Source organism: Gobio gobio (assembly GCF_949357685.1).
Source record: "Gobio gobio genome assembly, chromosome: 3".
NCBI classification, from domain to species: Eukaryota; Metazoa; Chordata; class Actinopteri; order Cypriniformes; family Gobionidae; genus Gobio; species Gobio gobio.
The window spans coordinates 59,834,138-59,860,771 of NC_137099.1; the positions used below are offsets into that span (position 1 = coordinate 59,834,138).

The 26,634-nt window shown below is 38.1% G+C and overlaps 2 protein-coding genes across 2 annotated transcripts in view; both read right to left on the reverse strand.

Moving 5' to 3' along the window:
* LOC307122967 (uncharacterized protein) overlaps positions 1–26,634 on the reverse strand; it is a 158,576-nt gene that overhangs the window by 10,573 nt on the left and 121,369 nt on the right. The window lies entirely within an intron of this gene.
* The window catches only part of LOC307122952 (complement C3-like), a 119,895-nt gene continuing 116,422 nt past the window's right edge, over positions 23,162–26,634 (reverse strand). Inside the window, exon 41 of the mRNA XM_079811297.1 lies at positions 23,162–25,060. Coding sequence (XP_079667423.1) covers positions 24,916–25,060 — 145 coding nt within the window. The 3' untranslated portion in view covers positions 23,162–24,915. The remainder of the gene's footprint in view (positions 25,061–26,634) is intronic.

Below are 26,634 nucleotides of genomic sequence, written 5' to 3' on the forward strand. Positions count from 1 at the left end.
GAGTACCTGAAGATATTCTATCTGACCGAGGTCCCCAGTTCATATCCGAGTATGGAGATCGTTCTTCTCGCTCCTAGGTGTGGCCGTTAGCCTGACGTCGGGGTACCATCCACATTCGAACGGGCAGACGGAAAGGAAGGTACAGGAAATTGGCCGCTTCCTACGTACCTTCTGTCATGACCACCAGGACTCTTGGAACCAGTTCCTAGGTTGGGCCGAGTACGCCCAAAACGCCCTGAAGCAGTCGACCACTGGACTCACCCCATTCCAATGCATACTCGGCTTCCAACCTCCACTGTTCCCCTGGGATGGGGAACCCTCCGACGTTCCTGCTGTGGACTACTGGTTCCGAGAGAGCGAGAGGGTCTTGGACTCAGCTCACCATCAGTTGCAGCGGGCCCTGCGCAGACGCAGGATGGTCGCGGATCTTCGGCGTTCTGACACCCCCGTCTTCCAACCTGGTCAGTTGGTGTGGCTTTCTACCCGAGACATCAGAATGCGTCTGCCTTGCAAAAAGCTGAGTCCCAGGTTCATTGGCCCGTTCCCCATCATCAAGCAGGTCAACCCGGTCACATATCAACTCCGTCTGCCACAAGGGTATCGTATTCATCCTACTTTCCATGTTTCACTACTCAAAGCTCACCATCCCTCTGTTTTCCCCACAGGACCTGACGTAGTTCCCGCCGAACCCCCCCTTCCACTCATCCTGGAGGACGGTACGGCCTACAAGGTCAATGAGATCTTGAACTCCCGACGTCGCGGTGGTCAGCTGGAATATCTTGTGGATTGGGAAGGATATGGTCCCGAGGAATGCTCCTGGGTCCCAAGGAACGACAATTTAGATCCCAGTTTACTCCAGACATTCCACGACAGTCATCCTGAGAAGCCAGCTCCGCGGGGTAGAGGACGACCACCACGGCGTCGGGGTTCTCGGCCCTCTGGAGCGGGCCGTGGAGGGGGGGGGGTACTGTCACAGACACGTCAGGTTCCACCCTTCACCAATCACAGCGCACTCCATCCCCAGAGTACTGATCACTATCACCTGCACCTCATCATGGCACTCATCACCAGCACTATAAGAAGCACACGCACACAGCACTCCACGTCCGGTCTCGTTCGCATATACTGCTACCTATGCTTACCTCAAGGACTCTCCTATCGATACTACCTGTCTCCAGCGTGTATCCCTCCTTCCGTGTTTCCTGTCTGCTGTGTGGGTGTGTTCCTGTCCGTCCCTCTGACCTCCAGCGATCTCCAGTCTCCAGCAATCTCCAGGCTCCAGCGTCATTCTACCTTCTATGCAAAAGACAGTAACTCTCTCACTCATATCACCTTCCTAACTACCATCAACTGCTTAACTCACCTGCTCCACTTCCCATGCTCTACTGTGGTCAATAAACTACCATTCCTGTTAACACCTGTGTCTGCCTCCTGTCTACATGTAACAGCTAAGTCTAGGACTTGACCAATTAATTCATCTTTTGTCATACTTCTGCCTGCCCTGAGCTGTGTCCTTAAAAGCACCTCATATAGAGTACAGTACACAATACATGACACAATCTTGGTATTGTGGTATTTTGACAGTCAATTATTATGATGGCCTCTGTTATGCCTGACTATAAAAACGTCATATGTCTCAATCAACATTATAAAAACATGCCAAAATGAAGAGACGTATTCATAACATGTCATGTATTGTGTGGTGACGTTAAAGGGATAGTTCACCCAAAAATGAAAATTTGACATTTATCTGCTTACCCCCAGGCCATCCAAGGTGTAGGTGTCTTTGTTTCTTCAGTAGAACACAAATGGAGATTTTTAACTTCAACCGTTGCTGTGTGTGACGCATAGAATGCATGTCAATGGGGTCTAATTCGGGTAAAAAAAACATGCACAGACAACTTCAAATTAATCCATGCGGCTCGTGACGACACATTAATGTCTTAAGACACGAAACGATCGGAACAGTATTTATATATTTTTTACCTCAAATAAAACACCATGTCCAACAGCCCCGAAAGCGCAGCACTTCCGGGAAAGAAGGTCAATGTACGCGATCTAGTGTAGAGACCTCACACACAGGAAGTTAATCAGGCTGACTGTGAGCATGTGACAGCTAAAACATTACGATTATTTTAACTTACTTAAAATGAAGAAATAAACAACGAGTAACTAACAAGCTTTCACAACGAACGTAATACAGTTGTCTTAAGACACAATTGTGCTGTCACTAAGTCAACACAAGCTTGCATGCAAGATTAGTTAAACGAATGTGCTAACAATTAATTTACAGCACTATCTAATATACGTATGATAGCTATGCATTCAAGACTATTTAGCAAATCACGATCACTTCGGCTACGTTAACTTTCCAATGAAATGCATCACGATTGTTTTTGATGTTAAAATAAAAACTGATTCACATGTGATACTCACACTCTGATCGTCATCCATCTTTGCTGGTCCTTTAATTCGCTAGGTGGCATTGTCAATAAAAACCTAGGGTCCTAGAAATGCGGTCCTAGGACTGCGTTCCTGAAAATGCAGCCTCCGGTAGTGCAGGCAGATCTCCCTGAAGTGCGTCTTGGTCGAAAGCCGCCCCTTTTTCCTCGCACTGTGTGGATCGCAGAGGTACGTGTTGGTAGCAATGTAGCTTTGTTGTTGGAGTTGAATGCTATGTAGTGATATCATGCGAGCTTTATTTTAGTGTGACGTTGGTCCGCAAGAGCTGTGTGTGTGTGGTGTACTGCTTACCCTCAGGTACGTTTTAATGTGGTACATTCGGTGTTGTGAGAAGTTTGGTTTGAGTTGCCTATAGTTGTGCGTTTTTGCGCGGTGTGTTTACAGGGTGCCCACCTGCGCGTCTGGGCAGAACAGTAGACCAGTCGGTGAACCAGCTGTTAACCCACCAACTAAAGTAGCTACAGTATGACTTTGTTGTGTGTGTGTGTGTGGTTGTGAGTGTCCCGTCGCCTAATTATAAGGTGAGTAGCTTGTTTCTCCCTTGTAAATCGTGTATGTTTTAAGTTTAAAATGTAATAAATGTTTACGTTTAGGGTCCTCGTTAAGGCATTGCATTGTGCCTTCTCTCCCCTCCTCTCTCTCTCTCTCCAATCCACGCTCTGGGCCGCGCTGCTGCTTTGGGTCATCAACACTTCTAGTTTTGTAGGAGCTGAGTGTTCCTTGGGAGCGGACTGGTGCTGGGTTGCACAGGCTTCACTTTAATACAGGTTGTCATTTATTGCTGTGTCACTATTTCTGGTCATTATTTGCAGTGATTCTTTGTGGATGTGATTCTGATTAGTGGGATTTCTTTTGTGCACTGGGTGCACCATACTAGCCCGCTTCTCATAAAGGAAGCCTCACTCTCCCCCCTTGCATTGATTCATTTTTGGTTTGTTTTCTTTTCCATCTGACTACAACAATTAAATGCTGTGTTTGGGATTTTAAATTTTGTAAACTCTTTTTAACTTGAATAAAAATATCTGTTTAAACGGAAATTCACGCCTCTTGCCCTTTCCAAGTGGAGCTTATTTGCGTGTTCTTTTTGATAATTTCCCCGTTTTCGGGGTGGCGTAGTCATTACAAATCAGCCACATACTACATCTACTTTAACCCTCATATGTCCTTAGTTTCCTGTTTACACTCAGTGCATTTGGGGTCAATATGACCCCAAAATTTAAAGAATGATTGTAAGAAAAATTTACATTTTTAATAATACATATAATGTATTATTTTTTTTGTTTACTTCTCATCTATACAGTAATGCTGTGTTTTTGGATATACAAAGTACTTTTGTACCTATTTACCACACAATTCTTCAACTATACCATTAGCTTGCGTGTGAAATATAAATTTTTTATGAAAAAAATACTTAAATGATGATCTAAATTAAATATAATTTGTTTCTGGATATTGATCTAGGTGTTAGCTGTACAATTCTGCCATCTGTTGGTCAAAGACAAACCTGAAGGAATTACAATTTAAGAAAGAAATTGTTTTGTCCATAGAGACCCAGCAGAGGGCAATAGAGATCCATTCATTTTACTGGATGTGGCCAACTGCTCATATCATAACTTTTATGATACATTTTGTGAATTTATACATGTATAAACATTATACAAGACATTAAAAATAAATATTCTTTCAAATAGTAGAATTTTGGTAGTTTTTGATGCGTTTTGAAATGTCTGTTTTTACAAAATACCACAGAAATCGCCACATAAGAAACACCTAAAGTTTCTCTTGAATCAAGCAAGTAATCCAAAGTCTCCAGGAGAGTGTATTTCTTTGCCATACTGCCACAGAATGAACTGTGTGCAGGACACCAAAGACCCTCTTGTATACCTTTCGTGTGGGAACAATTTCTTTATTTTCAAAACAAAGTTGCAGCTCTTAGATCTCAGAGTAAACTTTCTCAAAGTTGAACAGGTTAGTTACCTTTCATCTCTCCCTTGCTCTCTCTGCATGTGTGTGTGTGCATGCATTAGGTCTCACTGATTCACTCACATGTGTTCTACATTTGATAGCTGATTTCATTTGACAAATTATTGCATTTGCTGATTTCTGATTTCATTTGACAAATTCCATACAGATGCTCTTTGTGACAGTCACACCTCTCTCTCTCTCTCTCTCTCTGTGTGTGTGTGCGAGTGTGTGTGTGTGTGTGTGTGTGTGTGTGTGTGTGTGTGTGTGTGTGTGTGTGTGTGTGTGTGTGTGTGTGTGTGTGTGTGTGTGTGTGTGTGTGTGTGTGTGTGCGTGTGTGTGCGTGTGTGTGTGTGTGTGTGTGTGTGTGTGTGTGTGCACGCATGTGTGTGTGTGTGTGTGTGTGCGCGCCCATGTGTGTGTGCATTAGGTCTCACCCCTTTTAATCTTAGTTCTGCATTTGTGGCTGATTGTATTTGGCTGTGGCAGTCATACCTATTTGTGTGTGCGTGTGTGTGTGTGTGTGTGTGTGTGTGTGTGTGTGTGTGTGTGTGTGTGTGTGTGTGTGTGTGTGTGTGTGTGTGTGTGTGTGTGTGTGTGTGTGCGTGTGTGTGCGTGTGTGTGTGTGTGTGTGTGTGTGTGTGTGCACGCATGTGTGTGTGTGTGTGCGCGCCCATGTGTGTGTGCATTAGGTCTCACCCCTTTTAATCTTAGTTCTGCATTTGTGGCTGATTGTATTTGGCTGTGGCAGTCATACCTATTTGTGTGTGCGTGTGTGTGTGTGTGTGTGTGTGTGTGTGTGTGTGTGTGTGTGTGTGTGTGTGTGTGTGTGTGTGTGTGTGTGTGTGTGTGTGTGTGTGTGTGTGTGTGTGTGTGTGTGTGTGTGTGTGTGTGTGTGTGTGTGTGTGTGTGTGTGTGTGTGTGTGTTTGAGTGAGCATGTCTATTCTACATTGCATTTTTGCTCTAGTACCAGGCCTTCATTTCTGTGTGGAAATTTTCAGATTTATGCTGGAATTATTGATTTTATTTGTCAATTTCTAAAAAACAAATGCTTTCAATTGGAGTCACACCTGTGTGTGTGTTTGTGTGCGTGAGCATGTGTGTGTGCAAGTGATCATGTTCGTTCTACATTACATTTGTGCTATAGTACCAGGACTTCATTGTGGTATGGAAATTTTCAGATTTATTCTGGATTTATAGATTTTTTTTGACAAAAGAAAAATAAAAAACATTTTTTTTTCGATTTTTCCATTCATTTCAATGTGGGGTCATATTGACCCCAAAGGTCATGAGTGTGACTTTTTTTTTACATACCTTTAGAACAACCGAATCAAGCCCAGATTTTTTTGTGTGTGTATGGTTAGATAACTTAGAAAAAGTCACAAGATTTCATTCCCCTGAGATATAGGGAACCATTTTTAAAAAAAGAAAGAAAAGTCGATTGGGGTCATATTGACCCCAAAGCACAAATGAGGGTTAAAGAAGGAAGAGAAACTGCAGGTCTAGATAAAAGATCAGAAAAGCTGCTCCGGATTATTCTTCACAAACCAGTGAGTATAGAGTTGCATACCTTAGCAGAGCCTATTATTGTAATTCTAACTCTATATTTATTAATAAAACCATTACTAGATAAGAAATACCTGTTAGTATCTAACAAATCATGAATAAAATAATGCCTTTGTTATATCAATCATGTTTAAACAGAGACAACATTTTCCAAAGAGTGGAGTTATGAGGATAATTTGTGCAAATATCATTTACCAAAAATAATACTTGTTTATGAAATAAAGATACCTTCAAGGGAATAAAAAACAAGATCAAGATCACATCTTTACACAAATTCAAGGCCGCAAACTTAAAAAAAATGTATAATTAGGAATATGGTAGCAAATTGAGCATGACTTTGCCCAGCAGGCACAGGATGTAGACTCCATCGACAGATATTAGATTTTGGTTGAAAATGAAAATTGGTTTGATGTCTAAACCAAACGTTTTTTTTTATGTCAAGCTCCATCATTGGGCAAATGTTGAATTTTGGTTGGAATAAACACAAAAAATAAAAAAATAAAAATAACACTTAAAAAATGGTGAAATGCATGGCAGTACAGGGTGTCAAACATGAAAATAACAGTTAAAGACAATTACAACTGACGTTAGCCACACTGCAAAATTCAACAGTTGTTCGAACTAACACTTTTTTAGTTAACTTTACTTAATGTCGTAACTTAATTGTAGAAATGTTCTGTAGAAATCTAGTAATATGTGCTATTCACATACTATGCCTTGTTTACTCAGAATAACCAAGAAGTTTACCTCGCTAAATCTAAAATAATCGATTGGTTTTAAGTGCCATTTTGTCAAGAAAAAACAAAACAAAAAAACAACGGTTTTTGATGCGATTCTTTTTGATCTGGGTGGCCAGAGTAGGAGGGTGGAAAGCTAATAGCACATTTTTTTAGCCAGGAGGTAGAATTAATTAGTGAAATCAGCTGACTGAGTTCATGAGTGGAATAAAAATATGGCAGGACTTTTACTTACTGGCCCTGGATTTGACACCTCTGCAGGTTTATTTCTTTGCTCTTGGCTGACATGTGCACAGTAAATTCCCCCGGTGTTGAATTAACACCGCTCTGTGTTCATACGGGAACCACCAGCAGGTGTTAAAGTAACACTGAAGCAGTGTTAGAGTTAATAAGATACTTAAGTGATTAAGTGAGTGATGATTGTTTGATTATTGAAGACACCTGATGATAATGAGCAGAATCACTGAAGGACAGAGAAACACAAGAATTACAAGTGACTTCAGCCACAGCCTTAGATGAAATCAACTGAAAATATATTACATCTCTTTATTTCTGTCATTTGTCTACAGTTCTTTTTGAGACTTAACAGAGGTTTAGAGGTTGATGTTTTATGGGAAATATTTGGTCGCCATTATGGGGGTCAGTGTTTTCTTTAGTTGGACAGTTTGACTCTTGACTTTTTATATCAGTTTGTGGTCTTTGTAACAGTGTTTAGTGGAACACATACTATGTTGCAAATGAAACCAAAAACCTATATTATCAGATGATATAGTTATCACCATAAAGAAAAAAATATTGACTAATCTAATCTTTGAGAAAAAGTCAAGTCAAGTCAACTTTATTTATACATTTTAACAATGTAGATTGTTTCAAAGCAGCTTTACAGTGTTAAACAGGAAAATAATGCAGCATAATTTTATTCAGCTGTATAGCCATTCTGGAAAAAACTCTGATGTCATCAGTTCATTTCAATTATCATACAGTGACAGTGTGGGCTTTAGATCAATAATTCGATCAGTAATTTAGTTTAAATGGTTAATTTAGTTTATTAATTATATTTATTTCGATGTTTAGTTGAAAAATTTAGTGTCCCCAGCTGAGCATGCCAAGCCAGAGGCAACAGGAAACCAAAACCCCATTAGGTGACCTAATGGAGAAAAATAAACCTTGGGAGAAACCAGGCTCAGTCGGGGTGCCAGTTCTCCTCTGGACAATTAACAAACAGCGTATGATTATTATTATTATTCTGGCAGCTTTACAGCTCAGAGGTCATAATAGATCAGAATATTTGAGGGACCGGGGGCAACATGCTGGAGACGGGTTTATTGAGGATGATGTTGATTAAATAAATATTAAAGTGCAATATTCAAATGATCGGAGGCAACACGCTGGAGACGGGTTTATTGAGGATGACATATCGATTTAAGTATTATTTAATTGTAATATTCGAACAATCTGAGTCAACACGCCTGAGACGAGTTTATTGAGATGCCGTGTCGATGAGGCAGTTGCAGTGGGAGTCTAATCACGGTCTCTGCAGTCTAATCACGGTCTCTGTTGGTCTTCTCTGGGCGCAGGTCCACCATCTGAACTGGATACGGCCCGGATCCGGCTGACTGCAGTAAACCTCGGGATAAAACAGAGAGACTATCATTAGCGTAGATGCCATTCTTCGTAACGAGTACATCAGGTGTTATGGGAAGTGTTCCCGGTTCCGGCTGACCTAGTTAATGCAGCCTAACAATCATTTCATTGAAAAAGTGTTTTATGTGTATGCCACAGTAAAGAGATGTGTTTTTAGTCTAGATTTAAACTGACAGAGTGTGTCTGCTTCCCAAACAATGTTAGGAAGACTGTTCCAGAGTTTCGGAGCTAAATAGGAAAAGGATCGACCACCTGCAGTTGATTTGGATATTCTAGGTATTATCAACTGGCCAGAATTTTGAGACCGCAGTAGACGTGATGGAGTATAATATGTTAAGAGCTCGCTCAAGTATTGGGGAGCTAAACCATTTAGTGCTTTGAAGTAATAAGTAAGATTTTAAAATGTATGCGATGTTTAATAGGCAGCCAGTGCAGTGTTGACAGAACTGGGCTAATATGGTCATACTTCCTGGTTCTAGTAAGAACTCGAGCTGCTGCGTTTTGGACCAGCTGGAGTTTATTTATTAAGCGAGCAGGGCAACCAGCCAGTAGAGCATTACAAAAATCTAGCCTTGAGGTCATGAACGCATGAACTAACTGTTCAGCATTTCGCATTGAGAGCATGTGCCGTAATTTAGATATATTTTTAAGATGGTAGAAAGCAGTTTTACAGATGCTAGAAACGTGGCTTTCAAACGAAAGATTGGTATCAAAGAGCACATCCAGGTTCCTCACTGACGACGAGGACTTGACAGAACAGCCATCAAGTGTTAGACAGTATTCTAGGTTACTACTTGTGGAGCTTTTTTGTCCAATAATTAAAAATTAAGTTTTTTCTGAATTGAGTTGCAGGAAATTACCAGTCATCCAATGTTTTATATCAGCTATACATTCCGTTAATCTTGTGAATTGGTAAGTTTCTTCAGGGCGTGAAGAAATATAGAGCTGAGTATCGTCAGCATTACAATGAAAACTAACGCCATGCTTCCTAATGATATCTCCCAGTGGTGCACAGTAAATTCCCCAGTGTTAAATTAACACTGCTCAGAGCACATATGGTCCCACTCTACAGAGTGTTAAAGTAACACTGAATCAGTGTTAAAGTTAATGAGATAATTAAGAGATTAATTAAGTGATGATTGACCATTAGTGGTGAACACCTGATGATAATGAGCAGAATCACCGAAGAAAAGAGAAAAAAGAAAAACACAAAAACTACGACTGACTATAAAAAATACATTAAATCTCTGAAGATCTCAGCAGAGGAGGATTAAACAACTCCACAAACAGCATTACCAGCTTCACACATTACTAACCAGACTGACTTTATTTCTGTCAGACGTCTACAGAAGCTCTTATTGAGAATTAACAGATTTTTTGTTTGATTTTGTTTAGAAAATTGTTAGTTCTTAATGTGACCATCATGGTGATCAGTGTTTTCTTTAGTTGCGCAGTTTGATGACTTTTTAATGTTCGTGGTTCTCTGGCTGCTGTAACAGAGTTTGTTATGGCAAGAAAAGCAAGAGTAAACACAATCAGATGCTGTCGGCTGCTCGATGATGAAAATATGATCATTGTGTAGTAATTAAATTAATAGATTTTATGACTGAGTATGAGCAATATACTATTAACTTTTTATTATTGTGATTATAGAAAAGATCCAGCAGTGTTTTAATCAGAAGAGCTGAATACATTTTGAAATAGATTGTACACTAATCACTTCTAACTCCTGCGAGATGAACTCACACACAGAGGTCAAGAATAAGCCTATGAATCTCAACAATGGTGACATGCTTCATGCCACAATGCATTCTGGGAGCCATAGATGAGTTTTGCGTGATGCACCCAGAATTAATTGCGGCATGAAGCATGTCACCATTGTTGAGATTCATACGCTGATTCTTGATGTCTATGTGTGAGTACAACTCGCAGGAGTTAAATGTGCTTATTATGTGATGTGTTATTAAACTGGAGTACAAAACTTATGTACACATTTTTTGATAATCATTTAGTTTATGTGAAGAAAACACTGCTGGATCTTCTGCTGTAGAGTCACAAGGCTACTATAATCAATGACTCTCAGGAGAACAGCAAAAAAGGCACTATATGATGATAACAACTGTATCATCAACAACAAGCCAACAACAAGTCAACATCATCTGTCATCAACTTGTCATCATCAATTTTCTCTTGCTGTTCTCACCGTAAAAAAACAGTTACAGCAGCCAGAGATAAACAATGCTGACAAGTCAAGGGTCAAGAGCCCAACTAAAGTAACACTGATCACCTTAATGGTGATCAAACAACTTTTATTTTCAATAAAACATCAACATCTAAACTAGGGCTGGGCGATATATATCGTGAGATTGTTATGCGCATCTCATCAGTAAAGCCGGTTAATTGATTAGTAGTAAATCGCCTTCACCTGCTTTCAGATGGCAAGGCATTTACTACAAAGAGCCGTAGTTAACTGACAAGCTGAGCCATATCGCATTAATATCCGGACGTATCGCCAGCGATAATTAATGCGATATGGCTCAGCTTGTCAGTTAACTACGGCTCTTTGTACACAGCAAAAACTCCAGTGTTAAATTAAAACTCCTGGGAGTGTATATGAGTCCACTCAAGAGTGTTGAAGGTAATGAGATAATTAAGTGATTAATTTAGTGATGATTGATCATTATTGAAGACACCTGATGATAACAAGCAGAATCTCTGAAGGAGAAAATCTCAAATTGTAAGCCACCGTTATGGGGATGGGTGTTTGCTTTAGTTGGGCTCTTGACCCTTATGTTATTAACTTTAGATTTTAACTGCCAGAAGAACAAAGATAAAAAGTGATCTGTTGGTTATTTTATGACAATCATCATTTGAACTATGTTTTTGATTTATGTTGTTGTTAACAGCATAACTGTGATTCTGCATAAGTATACAAAAGTTTAGATATAATATAAAGGATTTCTTAAAAGTTGTCATTTTAGGCACACACAGACGTCAAGATTCAGTCTATGCATCTCAACAATGGTGACGAGCAGAATATTCAATTAGGAAAAGAAAATTACATAGACAAATCAGATCATAATTTATTCATACCGCAATGCATGATGGGAGTCATTAATGAGTTGTGATTGGTGGTAGCCACTGCAACATGCTTTATTATTGTCACCATTGTTGAGACTCACAGGCTGATTATTGATGTCTGTGTTTCTAAATAAATTAATTTGAAAGTCTTTTGATCAGAACACTGTTCATTAAAAATTTTGGATAAGAAAAAAATGATAATCACATGCTGTAAAATCTCAGGCTGCTATCAAGTTAAACCAAACTACCTCAAAAAGTTTCATTTTTTTGATCACAGCATGATTATGTCAGAACATAACCAATAGAGGTGTGCGATACCGCTAGATTTGGTATCGATCCGATACCAAGTAAATACAGGGCCAGTATCGCCGATACCGATACCAATATCGATACTTTTTAATAATTAAGGTGGATGCGTCTTCAACCTAAATCTAAATGAATTTTCATGACTTTTAATTTGTTTTTGTGATTTGCATTTTGGGTTATTAATCAGTACTACAAAAGCTTTTGTTCAGAAACAACTTTTGGTTACTTCTGTTTTATTTAAATAAACAAAGTTACAAAATGATTACTTCACAAATATAAAAAATGTAAAAACAAAATCTCTTTTCAAGTAGCATGTTAACAAAAAATGTTTCTCCTCTTTAGTGCACTTCTTTTCAGGATTTTTTTCTTAAATAAACAAAGTCACAAAGTTTTACATACAACGCTCCTCTTTCTCTCTGCTGCCATTCTCCGCCTCTGACTGACTGCTGTTAGAAATGCGCGGCTGAGCGGCGCGCGCGCCTGACTGCTGGTGGTAGCGCTAGTGGTGAGTCACGTGACAGTACAACACAGGAGAGGGGGAGGAGAGCAGCGTCGAGCACGAGCAGCACTCTTGAGAGCTTGCTCTGCTCTGTGACAGCAGCAGCATTTCGACAAACACGGCCAGGTCGCAAAACGAGAGAAACTGAAACTTAAGTATCGATATTTTCACGTTGGTATCGATCAATACCGATACCAACGTTGGTATCGATATTATCGATATTAGTATCGATCTGCCCACCTCTAATAGCCAACACTATCAGATCACACTTTTCTTTGTTAATTTGACTGTTATAAATCAATAACAGCAGACAAACTAAATAAATATGAGGGTCAAGAGCCCAACTAATGCACACACCCATCCCCATAACGGTGGCTTACAATTTATGATTTTCTCCTTCAGTGATTCTGCTTGTTAACATCAGGTGTCTTCAATAATGCTCAATCATCACTAAATTAATCACTTAATTATCTCATTAACTTCTCTAACTTCTTTCTTAATTTAACACTGGAGTTTTAGCTTTGTAGTAAATGCCGCTCCATCTGAAAGCAGGTGAAGGTGATTTACTACTAATCAAGGAACCGGCTTTACTGATGAGAAGCGCATAACAATCTCACGATATATATCGCCCAGCCCTAATCTAAACCTCAATAAGAGCTTCTGTAGACGTCTGACAGAAATAAAGTCAGTCTGGTTAGTAATGTGTGAAGCTGGTAATGCTGTTTGTGGAGTTGTTTAATCCTCCTCTGCTGAGATCTTCAGAGATTTAATGTCTTTTTTATAGTCAGTCGTAGTTCTTGTGTTTTTCTTTTTTCTCTTTTCTTCAGTGATTTTGCTCATTATCATCAGGTCTCATCACTAATGCTCAATCATCACTTAATTAATCTCTTAATTATCTCATTAACTTTAACACTGATTCAGTGTCACTTTAACACTCTGTAGAGTGGGAACATATGTGCTCTGAGCAGTGTTAATTTAACACTGGGGATTTTACTGTGTAGCATGTACAGGGTGAAGAGTAGCGGTCCTAGCACTGAGCCTTGTGGTACTCCATACTGAACTTGCGATCGGTGTGACATATCTTCATTTACTACTACAAACTGATAACGTCGCATAGGTATGATTTAAACCATGATAAAGCAATTCCACTAATACCTACATAAAAAGAATGGTGTGGTCGATAGTATCAAATGCAGTGCTAAGATCGAGTTACACTAATAGAGAGATACAGCCACGATCGGATGATAAGAGTAAATCATTTATAACTCTGATGAGAGCAGTCTCAGTGCTATGATACGGTCTAAATCCTGACTGGAAATCCTCACAGATACCATTTCTTTCTAAAAAGGAACAAAATTGTGAAGACACTGCCTTTTCAAGTATTTTTGACAGAAAGGGTAGATTTGAGATTGGTCTATAATTGACTAATTCTGTAGGATCAAGTTGCGTTTTTTTAATAAGTGGTTTAATAATAGCCCACTTAAAAGTTTTCGGTACATATCCTAATGACAAAGATGAATTAATGATATTAAGAAGAGGATCTATGACCTCTGGTAGCATCTCTTTTAATAGCCTAGTCGGTATAGGGTCGAGCATACATGTTGTCGATTTTGATGATTTAACGAGTTTAGCCAATTCTTCTTCTCCTATAGCAGTGAATGAGTGTAATTTTTCCTCAGTGACACTACAAGGCTCTTTCTGATGTGATACTGTAGTAGACGGCTGCATGGTTAAAACATTTTTCCTAATATTATCAATCTTACATGTGAAGAAGTTCATAAAGTCATTACTGCTGTGCTGTTTACAATCATCAGAAGTTGAAGCTTTATTTTTGGTTAATTTAGCCACTGTATCGAATAAATACCTTGGGTTGTGTTTGTTTTCTTCCAAGAGAGTTGAGAAATAAGCAGATCTAGCAGTTTTTACGGCCTTTCTGTATGTGATCATGTGCTCTTTCCACGAATTACGAAATACCTCTAATTTTGTTTTCTTCCAGCTGCGCTCCATTTTTCTGGCTGCTGTTTTAAGGGCCCGGGTGTGCTCGTTGTACCACGGCGTTGGACTATTTTCTTTAATCTTCTTTAAGCGCAGAGGAGCAACTGTGTCTAAAGTACTGGAAAAGAGAGAGTCAATAGTTTCTGTTGCAACATCGAGTTCTTCTATACTATCTGGGATGCTGAGGAGATGATACTGATGAGGAAGATTATTTAAGAGGCAATCTTTAGTAGCGGCAGTGATTGTCCTGCCATTTTTGAAGCGAGGGGGCGGCTTTGCAACCTTAGCTAAATTAAGTATACATGATACTAAGTAATGATCTGAGATGTCATCGCTCTGCTGCAGAATTTCAACGGTATCAACATTTATTCCATGTGACAATATTAGGTCTAAAGTATGATTATGGCGATGAGGGTTGCCTAACTCCAATAGAGTTTAGTGTGTCTTTAAATGCTAATCCCAATACGTCTTTTCCGTTGTCTACATGGATATTAAAATCACCAACAATTAGTACTTTATCTACGGCCAGTACTAACTCTGATAGAAAATCAGCAAATTCTTTGATAAAGTCTGTATTATGCCCTGGTGGCCTGTATACAGTAGCTAACACAAATGTTGAACAGGTTTTATCATGTACACTACATAGCGTTACATAAAGCACCAAAACTTCGAAGGAATTATATTTGAAACTAGACTTCTGAGTAATGCTGAAGATATTATTATAAATTACAGCAACCCCTCCCCCTTTACCTTTCAGACACGGCTCATGTTTATAACAATAATCTTGGGGGGTGGACTCATTTAAGGTAATGTAGTCGTCAGGTTTTAGCCAGGTTTCTGTCAAACAGAGCACATCTAGATTATTATCTGTAATAATATCATTAACAATAAGCGCTTTTGGGGAAAGGGATCTAATATTCAGCAACCCAAGCTTTATCAATTGTTCATCTGTATTATATATTTTGTTTATTTGTTGGACATCAATTAGATTTTTACTGTTGAATGGTTTTGATGTTTTTTTTGTATTTACTAATTCGGGGAACAGACACAGTCTCTATATGATAATATCTAGGTGAAAGAGTCTCTATGTGCTGGGATTTATCTGACTCCGGTAACGTGAGACAGCTAGCAGACGGTCGGTTTAGCCAGTTTGTCTGCTTCCTGACCTGGGCCCTAGTGAGTCAAGGTTTAGCTCTAAGACTATGTGCCAAATTACTAGAGAGAAGAGCGGCACCACCCCAAGAGGGATGGATGCCATCCTTCTTCAACAGGTCAGGTCTGCCCCAAAAACTTTTCCAATTGTCTATGAACCCTATGTTATTTTGCAGACACCACTTAGACAACCAGCCATTGAGTGATGATAGTCTGCTAACTATCTCATCACTCCTTTTTACAGGGAGCGGTCCAGAACAAAAAACAGCCTCTGACATCGTACTAGTGAGTTCACACATCCTTTAATATTAATTTTGGTGATCTCCGACTGGCGAAGTCGAACATCATTAGTGCCGACGTGAATAATAATCTTAGAGAATTTACGATTAGCTTTAGCCAGCACTTTTAAATTTGCTTTGATGTCAGGTGCTCTGGCTCCTGGTAAACATGTGACTATGGTGGCTGGTGTCTCTATCTTCATGTTCCGTGTAATAGAATCGCCAATGACTAGGGCACTTTCAACAGGATACTCAGTGGGTGCTTCACTGAGAGGGGAGAACCTGTTTGATGTTCTAACCGGAACGGAAAAGCGGTTCTTTGGTTTGCGACATCTGAAGATAGATTAACTTTATTTCTGTCAGACGCCTACAGAAGCTCTTATTGAGAATCAACAAATGTTTAGATGTTGATGTTTTATTGAAAATAATAAAGTTGCCATGGTGATCAGTGTTTGCTTTAGTTTGGCTTTTGACCCTTGACTTTCTATCATATTTTTGTCTGGCTGTTTGTTATGGTGTGAACAGCAAGAGAAAATGTGATCTGTTGGTTTTGGTTCATAGATGATAAGAATATAATCCTCATGTTGTGACTTAATTCACTGATCTTATGTCTGACTTTGATATGGGTGACATTTGTTATTAATTTCTGTTTGATTATTGTTGTGATTCTACAATAAGAGACTCAGTTAAATCAAAAATGATCAGAATTCAATGAACACTAAACATTATAAACTCCTGTGAGATCAACTCACACTCAAACATCAAAAATCAGCCTATGAATCTCAACAAAGGTAACATGTTTCAATTCCGCAATGCATTCTGGGAGGCATGCATGAGTTTTGTATGATGCACCCAGAATGTATTGTGGCATGAAGTATGTCACCGTTGATGAGATTCATACACTGATTCTTGATGTCTGTGTGTCTAAACCTCACAGGAGTTTGAAAGTGTTTATGAACAGGAATAGCCTGGGAAAACCCAGTCAACTTCCAGCAAATTTTGATTTTTCTGGCTAAGAGCCCATTCAAACCCATTTCTAATCCCTCGAAATCACAACTATATACAATGATGACATATTTATAATAAAACGAAGTATAACACACCCTGCCTCTTTTCGTTTACATTTTAAAAATAATATATTAAACATTAATATGTGGTCACGTTTTCTCTTGTTATTCTCACCATAACAAACACAGCTACAGCAACCAGAGAACATTTGATGTTAGAAAGTCAAGGGTCAACAAACACATCAAACACTGATCAGCTGATAGCATGATTTTTCTAATCAGAAGAAAAATTTTTTCTTCATGACAAATTTTGTTTATGGCTTCTTCTGATTAGAACAGATTATGTGTTTTATTAACACTGTAACACAAACTCAAATAAAAGCCAAGAGTCAAAAAGCCAAACTATAGGAAACACTGATCTCCATAATTGTGACCCCACATTTTCAATAAAACATCAACATCTAAACATTTGTTAATTCTCAATAAGAGCTTCTGTTGACGTCTGACAGAAATAAAGTCAATTTATCTTCAGTTGATTTCATCTAAGGCTGTGGCTGAAGTCAGTTGTAGTTATTTCGTTTCTCTGTCCTTCAGTGATTCTGCTTGTTATCATCAGGTGTCTTCAATAATGCTCAATCATCACTCAATTAATCACTTAATCATTTAACAGCCTGTAGTGTGCACACTTCATTTTTATTTAATCTGGGCCAGAGGTGGAAAAGCCCAGGTTCAGAAAATAAAAAGTCCTGCTCTGTATTTTATTCCAAACACTTGAATTTGCTAATAGCACAGTTTTCAGCCAGGAGGTAAAATTAATTAGTGAAATCAGCTGACTGAGTTCATGAGTGGAATAACAATATGGCAGGACTTTTACTTTCTGAACCCTGGACTTTCCACCTCTGACAAGAACTAGAGATGCTCCGATCAGAATTTTTGGGGCCGATCACCGATCACCAAGATCATGATCTGCCGATTGCCGATCACTGCCAATCACTGAATGGCAGGGGAATGGCAATCTTTTATCTAAAATCTTGCAGAGTTTGCACCATTTGTAGAAATTAAACTAACTCTAAATTAACTGAGTCAAGATCTTGAAGAACCACCAAGTGTTTATTTTAGAAAATGAGATAACTTAAGGCTACTGTAGGCCATCTTTCATGGCTTTTCACTGACACTCAATTATATATTTCATCACGACCAGATGAAAACGCTAAATTATCTAAACTGACAGCGTGTGTTGATGATATTAAACACTGGATGACGTGTAATTTTCTGCTATTAAATTCAGATAAAACGGAGGTGTTACTTATTGGTCCAAAAAATTGCCCACAAAACCTCTCACAATACAACTTTAACTTGGAAGGATGTCCTGTCGCTTTATCCACTACAGTAAGAGACCTGGGTGTTATATTAGACCGCAACTTATCTTTCGAAAGTCATATTTCATATGTTACAAGAACGGCATTTTTCCACCTTAGAAACATTGCCAAGCTACGTAACATGCTATCTATTTCTGATGCAGAAAAGTTAGTTCATGCATTCATGACCTCGAGACTAGATTACTGTAATGCTTTATTAGCTGGTTGTCCTGCATCATCGATAAACAAACTACAGTTAGTCCAAAACGCAGCTGCTAGAGTTCTTACTAGGTCAAGAAAATATGATCATATAACACCAATTTTATCATCCCTACACTGGTTACCTATTAAGTTCCGTATCAATTACAAAGTATTGCTACTGACCTATAAAGCCCTAAATGGGTTAGCTCCAGTGTATTTAACTGATCTTTTATCGCCCTACAATCCATCGCGCTCTTTAAGATCACTAAACTCGAGGCTTCTGGTCATTCCTAGGATATCTAAGTCCACTAAAGGAGGGAGGGCATTTTCACATTTAGCTCCTAAACTCTGGAATAGTCTTCCGGATATTGTTCGAGGTTCAGACACGCTGTCCCAGTTTAAAACTAGATTAAAGACGCATCTCTTTAGCCAAGCATTCACATTATAAATAAGTTTTATACTACAGTTAAATCGCACCAACAGCATTAATATTCTGAACAGCAGCTATGCTAATTATTTCCCATCTGCTTTTCTGTTGTTATCTCGGGACACTAGTCCCGAGGTAACTAGTTCGTCAGCTCCAGTTTGTATCCAGCCTCTGATGGAGACTTCAGATGCCCCTGTGATGAGACGACTCGACGCCTGTGAAGAGACGACTCAACGCCAGCGTTGTTATGGCCTAAAATAATACATGAGTGATTAACTTATCCTAACATTTTTTCTTTAACATTCTCTTTTCTAACATTTTTCAATGTACATTTATGAAATGCACTTTCTGTGAAGCTGCTTTGAAACAATGTGTATTGTGAAAAGCGCTATACAAATAAATTTGAATTGAATTGAATTGAATCTTTCCCAAATAAATGTATACAATAAATGTATATAATTACCTCACCTAAATATTTGATCATGCAGTGCATTTTTGTTTTTAAAAACAAATTTTCAGGTAGGTCTAACATTAGTATTGAGGTAAGAAATACTAAAGACATTTAATAAGAAATCAAATGTAAATTAATATTGGTCTTCCCTGAATAAATTAAATTAGATTAATCCTTACACTTAAAGGGTTAGTTCACCCAAAAATGAAAATTCTGTCATAAATTACTCACCCTTATGTTGTTCGACACCCGTAAGACCTCCGTTCATATTCGGAACACAAATGAAGATATTTTTGTTGAAAGCTGATGGCTGAGAAAGGCTTCAGATGGGCCTCCATTGGCATTCAGTACACTTATACTCCCAAGACCGATAAAAGGCACTTAAAATGTCGTTACAAAGTCCATCTCACCACAGTGACTCTACAATAATCTTACGATGCGACGACAATAGTTTTTGTGCGCAAAAAAAAATCAAAATAACACCTTTATCCAGCTTGTTATTGCCTTCCGCGTGTGCCTCCACGACGCATGCGCGAGAATATGACGTAGCGCCGGTGTTCGGGAATCCATGAAATGCACACTTAAGCCCCATTTTGAGAACTACGCCGAGACCTAAAGCACGATCAATGTAGAATCCAACAGCTGAGACACGCGCGTCTTCCTCTGATTGTAAACAAATCGCTTCTGGGTCATCTGTCCGAACGCCGGATCTGCGTCATATTCTCGCGCATGCGTCGTGGAGGCACACACGGAAGGCAGTAACAAGTTGGATAAAGGTGTTATTTAGATTTTTTTTGCGCACAAAAACTATTGTCGTCGCATCGTAAGATTATTGTAGAGTCACTGTGGTGAGATGGACTTTGTAACGATGTTTTAAGTGCCTTTTATCTGAGTTTTCAGAGTTTACATTATACCTGACTGAGTTCATTATTTGCTCTTACTTACAGACTTTCAATACAGTAGCTTTTGTTCATTTGGCTTTTTTTATTTAATTTCCCTGTTTTCATATAGGTGACAACAAAATATTTGCATAGATATTTGATTCCATCCAAAATCCAAGGCACAAGGGGAAATGGATGAAATTTCCCAGTTTCTGAAACTAAACCAAACACCGATCACCATAATGGTGACTTAAGAATTGTGGTGTTCTCCTTTGGTGATTCTGCTTGTTATCATAAGGTGTTCGTCACTAATGGCCAATCATCACTCAATTAATCACTTAATTATCTCATTAACTTTAACCCTGCTTCAGTGTTACTTTAACACTCTTATTTTAACACTTTAACACTCTTAAGTGTGGTCTCACATATACTCCCAGGAGAGTTAATTTAACGCTGGAGTTTTTGCTGTGTACAAATGAATTAAGGATATGAAAATAAGTAAGTCTGAACAACAGGGAGATATATAAATGTGTGCGTCCATCAATTCACTAAAGTTATGGTATAACAGGTTCAGAAGACGTCGTAACATCTTACAATATCTGTTCATGACCTTCCTTCTGCCCATATATGTTCAGGGTAATTAGGACATTTGTCAAATAAAAATAAACAAAATAAGAACAAATAATCAAAGTACAAGCAACAGCACAAATACATATAATAGAGCTGTTGGATTTTGGTTGAAAATGAAAATTCGTTTGACGTCTAAATCCAACATTTGTTTGACATCAATCTCCAACGTTGGGCAGATGTTGAATTTTGGTTGGAATAAACACCCTGCCCCAAAAACGTACACTTATTACTTACTCTTATTGATAATTAACAGAGGTTTAGATGTTGATGTTTTATTTAAAACACCATTATGGTGATCAGTGTTTCATTTAGTTGGCCAGTTTGACTCTTCAATGTTTATGTGTAGTTTGTGGTTTTTGATACAGTGTTAACAAAAAAACATAAAATTATCATGAAGAAAAATGTTTGATTAAGCTCATCACTGACTACAAATGTAAATAAATAATCTTAACCAACAATGTTATTTTACCACAGATCAGAGATTCTGAAATCTGATTTTTAAATACATTCTATATGCCATCAGATTTGAGATGAACTGTGGTGCAAGTGCGTGTTGAACCAAGGGTGGAGAACCATACGGTTCAAAGTTTTACAGAGAACCGCTCATATATATATACCCAGCAGGCACAGTGTGTCAATGTGACGTCAGGAAGACGGTGGACTCCAACTAATCCAACATCAGTCAGGCGTCATATTTTGGTTGAAAATGAAAATCTGGTAACCCAACGTTTGTTTGATGTCAAGCTCCAACGTCAGACAGACGTTGAATTTTGGTTGGAATCATATTTAGAGACGTCTGACTGACATTGGATTAGTTGGAATCCTACACAGCAAAATCCCCAGTGTTAAATTAACACTCCTCAGTGTACATATGTGTCCACACTACAGGGTGTTAAAAGTAACACTTGAGAAGTGTTAAAGTTAATGAGATAATTAAGTGATTAATTAAGTCATGATTGACCATTAGTGATGAGAAACACAAGAACTACAATTGACTTCAGCCACAGCTTTAGATGAAATCAACTGAAGATAAAAGAAGACATTAAATCTCTGAAGATCTCAGCAGAGGAGGATTAAACAACTCCACAAACAGCATTACCAGCTTCACACATTACTAACCACACTGACTTTATTTCTGTCAGATGTCTACAGAAGCTCTTTTTGAAAATTACTTTTTTGTTTATTTTGTGTTGAAACTTTTTTAATGTCACCATCATGGTGATCAGTGTTTTCTTTAGTTGGGGAGTTTGATGACATTTTAATGTTAGTGTTTCTCTGGCTGCTGTAACTGAGTTTGCAATGGCAAGAAAAGTAAGAGTAAACACAATCAGATGCTGTTGACTGCTTCGTGATAAGAATATGATCATTGTATAGTGATTTAAATCACTGATTAACTTTGTTTTTACTGTGATTCCAGGAAAGATCCAGATCGTTTTTAATCAATAAAGCCGAGTATGTTTTAAAGCAGATTGTACACTAATCACTTCTAACTCCTGCGAGAGTAACTCACACACAGACATCAAGAATCAGCCTATGAATCTCAACAATGGTGACATGCTTCATGCCGCAATGCATTCTGGGAGCCATGGATGAGTTTTGCATGATGCACCCAGAATGCATTGCAGCATGAAGCATGTCACCATTGTTGAGATTCATAGGCTGATTCTTGATGTCTGTGTGTGAGTTACTCTCGCAGGAGTTAGAAGTGCTTATTGTGTGATGTGTTATTAAACCGGAAAACAAGACTTATGTACATTTTTAAACATTGATCAGTTTATCTGATGAAAACGCTGCTGGATCTCCTGCTGTAGAGTCACAAGGCTACTATAATCCATGACTCTCAGTAGATCAGCAAATAAGGCACCATATGATGATAACAACTGTATCACCAACAACAAGCCAACAACAAGTCAACATCATCTGTCATCAACTTGTCATCATCAATTTTCTCTTGCTGTTCTCACTGTAACAAATAGTTACAGCAGACAGAGAGAAAAATGCTGACAAGTCAAGGGTCAAGAACCCAACTAAAGCAGCACTGATCACCATAATGGTGGCATCAAACAAAACTATTATTTTCAATAAATCATCAACATCTAAACCTCAGTAAGAGCTTCTGTAGTCGTCTGACAGAAATAAAGTCAGTCTGGTTAGTAATGTGTGAAGCTGGTAATGCTGTTTGTGGAGTTGTTTAATCCTCCTCTGCTGAGATCTTCAGAGATTTAATGTCTTCTTTTATCTTCAGTGGATTTCATCTAAAGCTGTGACTGAAGTCAGTTGTAGTTCTTGTGTTTCTCATCACTAATGGTCAATCATAACTTAATTAATCACTTAATTATCTCATTAACTTTAACACTTCTTAAGTGTTACTTTTAACACCCTGTAGTGTGGACACATATGTACACTGAGGAGTGTTAATTTAACACTGGGGATTTTGCTGTGTACATGTTTCTGCCATCACATTGACATACTTGTGCCTGCTGGGTATATACATACACTAAGGTAAAACTTGACTACTGTATATAAGTTCAAGACACATTTAATCATTCACAAATCATTAGCAAACAATGGTTTTCATCTGCTTGGAGTTTATTTACTCCATAACCTATTTTTCTGTGACTGGGATAGTTAGACACAAAAATGAAGGACACATAAAGTGCCCTTATTATGCTTTTTCAGATATTTCCTTTCATGTAGTGTGTAATACAGCTGTTTGTGAATGCAAAAGGTCTGGAGTTATTTCCAAAATAAAGAATCTATTCTGAACAGCCTGAAATGAGTCATCAGTAATTCAAATCTCACTTCCTGCTGAACCTATTTAGGATTGTGACAAATTTGCATCATGCCTGCCTATGGTCTTCATCGGCTGCCCACGAACAATGTCTACTTTGCCCTGCCCTCAAACACTGTAGTTGTAGCTGATAATGGAAGCGCTTGGCTTGTGTTGTCAACATGTCGAGAAGACGCTGTTTTCTGTGCTGGTAAAGCACTGTAAAAGCAAAACTTTGATGCGCATCCAAAGGATGGACTTGAAACAGTAAAACCAACACTATCGTTACTGTTCGTATCACTGTGTATCAAGTGCTGAGGAAGATCTGGAGCTGAAATTCAGATTTCATAATGGCCGTTTAGTTTCTGACATGCTGTAAGTGGATGACCAATCAAAAGAGTGAAATTACAAATTTAAGAAAGTACATTGCATTTAGCATTTAAGGTAAAAATTATGATATCAGATGAATCAGTCTGCTATGCAAATCTTCCAGACCTGTTTTAGTGATTTCAGAGGCTCTAGCAAGAGTCTCCTTTTCTGCCAGATCTGTTTTCTCTATTGTGTTTTAAATGAGTCAGATCACTGAGATTCCACCTTTCGGAGCCCAGACGTTGCACCTTTTGTCTTAAATGGCTCTGGGATGGCTCTTGGAATTGGAGTTCCTGGCCAGTATCAGCATGCGAATAGTTATGCTGATTCAATGGGACTGGTAGGGCTTTCATAGTAGGGTGTGTCCTTTTACCTATACAACATTTGCATTGTATTGTTCAGAGTGTCTCCTCCCCTGCTGTATAATCCCTCCCCCTGAAATATAGATAAATTACAATGTATAACTCCTTTAGTTAGATTTGGAACCTCAGCCGAAGAACAGCACGATTCTCAATAAACGAGTAACGTCTGCTTTAAAGATATCCCAACGTCTCCTGGTCTCTTCTTCAAACGAGGAAAAGGAAATTCACAACAGCGGTTTTAACTGATATATCTTAAAATATGGCAGTGTCGTTGTTTTGTCTCAAGATGCACACAGTTTAATTTTTTCTAATGCATGTTTCTAAAAGTTACTTAAGTCTTAACTGAACTAAGGCCTAATCCTGGCTTGATCTAAGCCCTATGAAACCTGGCTTACGACAGTTAAAATTACCATATCATTCTAATCTTCCACTGTGGTTTTCTCATACTTTTATATAACTGTAGACTCATTTCTTTCATTTATATTTCTGTTTTATTCATTTGAAATAATGTTTAGCCTTTATTAACACAAATGTCTTGTATGATTAAAATGAGATACAGATTCAAAATATTATACAAAACAAATTCTAAAGTTGGATTTGTAATTCAAAAAAAAAAAAAAAAAAAGTCCAGGCACTGTATATCAGTTATCAGTGTATATTGCAACAAAGTAATTACAATAAAGTATTTAGGCTAAAACAATATTTGTAAGTGTTATTGAGAGTACTCAAGAGACAATGTTTAATTTCCTGTGATCAACAAATAGATCTTATATAATTAATTGGGACATCCTTCTTTGAGGAGGCTATTCTCGACTTCAGAGATGCCGATGTACAGATCCTTGTATTCTTTAGTAGTTTGGCTTTCCTCTCTTGTCGGCCAGTATTCAACCCAGGTCTCCTCTCCAAAGATGTACTGCAGACTAAAACAACAGAACAGAGAAGACAAAACAGACTGAATGACTGACTTGGCTAAACTGAATTATTAACAGATGTTAGGTGATATTTATACTTATAAATAAATTGCGGACACTATTTGAACCTCTGTGTTGTTGTAACTTAAACAGTATGTAATAAAACAGAGTGTAAATTATTATAATTGTTAGAACTACTAAATTAATGTTTCCTTAGTTGGACTTTAAAGCCCTTCCTAAACCTACTCCTAAACACACACTTAGACACTTTATCTCCACTTTTCAAATATTTTCTTCATTTTTACTGAAAATAAATGCCTTTCCGATATGATATGTGATGGGAATTCAGTGATTCTAACCAACACTTTTTAGTTAACTTTACTTAATGTCTTAATTGGAAAAATCTAGTAAATCTGTACTATTCACATAATATTCCTTGTTTACTCAAAAAACCCAAGTTAAGATTAAAGGGTTACTTCAGCAATTTAGCATTAAGCTTTGTATCAGTAGAAACCCGGTAGTATATTCAAATGATCAAATTCATGAAAACACAATAAAACTGTACAATGACAAACTCGCTTAAATAGGCGCATTTCGCTTTTTCAGTACATTTAAACCATTTTAATGTGACCAGTGCTGCAAGATCCAGCGAGAAACATTCCAGTTCAGCCCAGAGTTCTTCCATACAAACCACAAATATCTCAGTCATTTAAGCCACACAAGATTATCATAATTACTACAGAAATTTTTTTCTTAGAAGATATTTATTCAAGACATTGTAGTATCACAATAAATTCCCCGGTGTTGAATTAACTGGGCTCAGTGTTCATATGGGAACCACCAGCAGGGTGTTAAAGTAACACTGAAGCAGCGTTAGAGTTAATAAGATACTTAAGTGATTAATTGAGTGATGATTGTTTGATTATTGAAGACACCTGATGACAATGAGCAGAATCACTGAAGGACAGAGAAACACAAGAACTACAACTGACTACAACACCCTGCTGATGGTTCCCATATGAACACCGGGTGGTGTTAATTCAATACCGGGGAATTTACTGTGATTAAACCCATTTAAGCCCACCAGCAACTATAGTTGCCGCAGTGTATAGTTGTCATTTTCATTTTGTAAGTATTTTTATAGATAGTATCCATGTTTTATATCTCAATGACTTGCAAGAATACAACCAAATAAAGGATTTCAAGAGAAAAAAAAGGTATTAACTTCCTTCCTGTCACATGAGACTGCCAATTTCCTACCCCTACTTCCAGGAAGCATAACGAAGACAAACCCTCCCAAAGAAAGGTTATTTTCATGTTAATAATAAGTATTTTTGTTGACATATATCGTGAAGGTCTCTAGAATCATCCAAACAAAACAATTCTTACAAGAGATCTATAGTTTTTTTGTATACTTAGTCAAAAGTCCAAGCGGCAACTGGCAAATGACTTGTAAGTACATATAATGTGGGGTATACTGTGGTAACAGGTTCATAAATCAAGGTTTTTGGTCTTTAGTGCTTTTTGCTTTCAGAATATCCCACCTAAAACATAACTTAACCCACCCTTTAACTGACATCTCT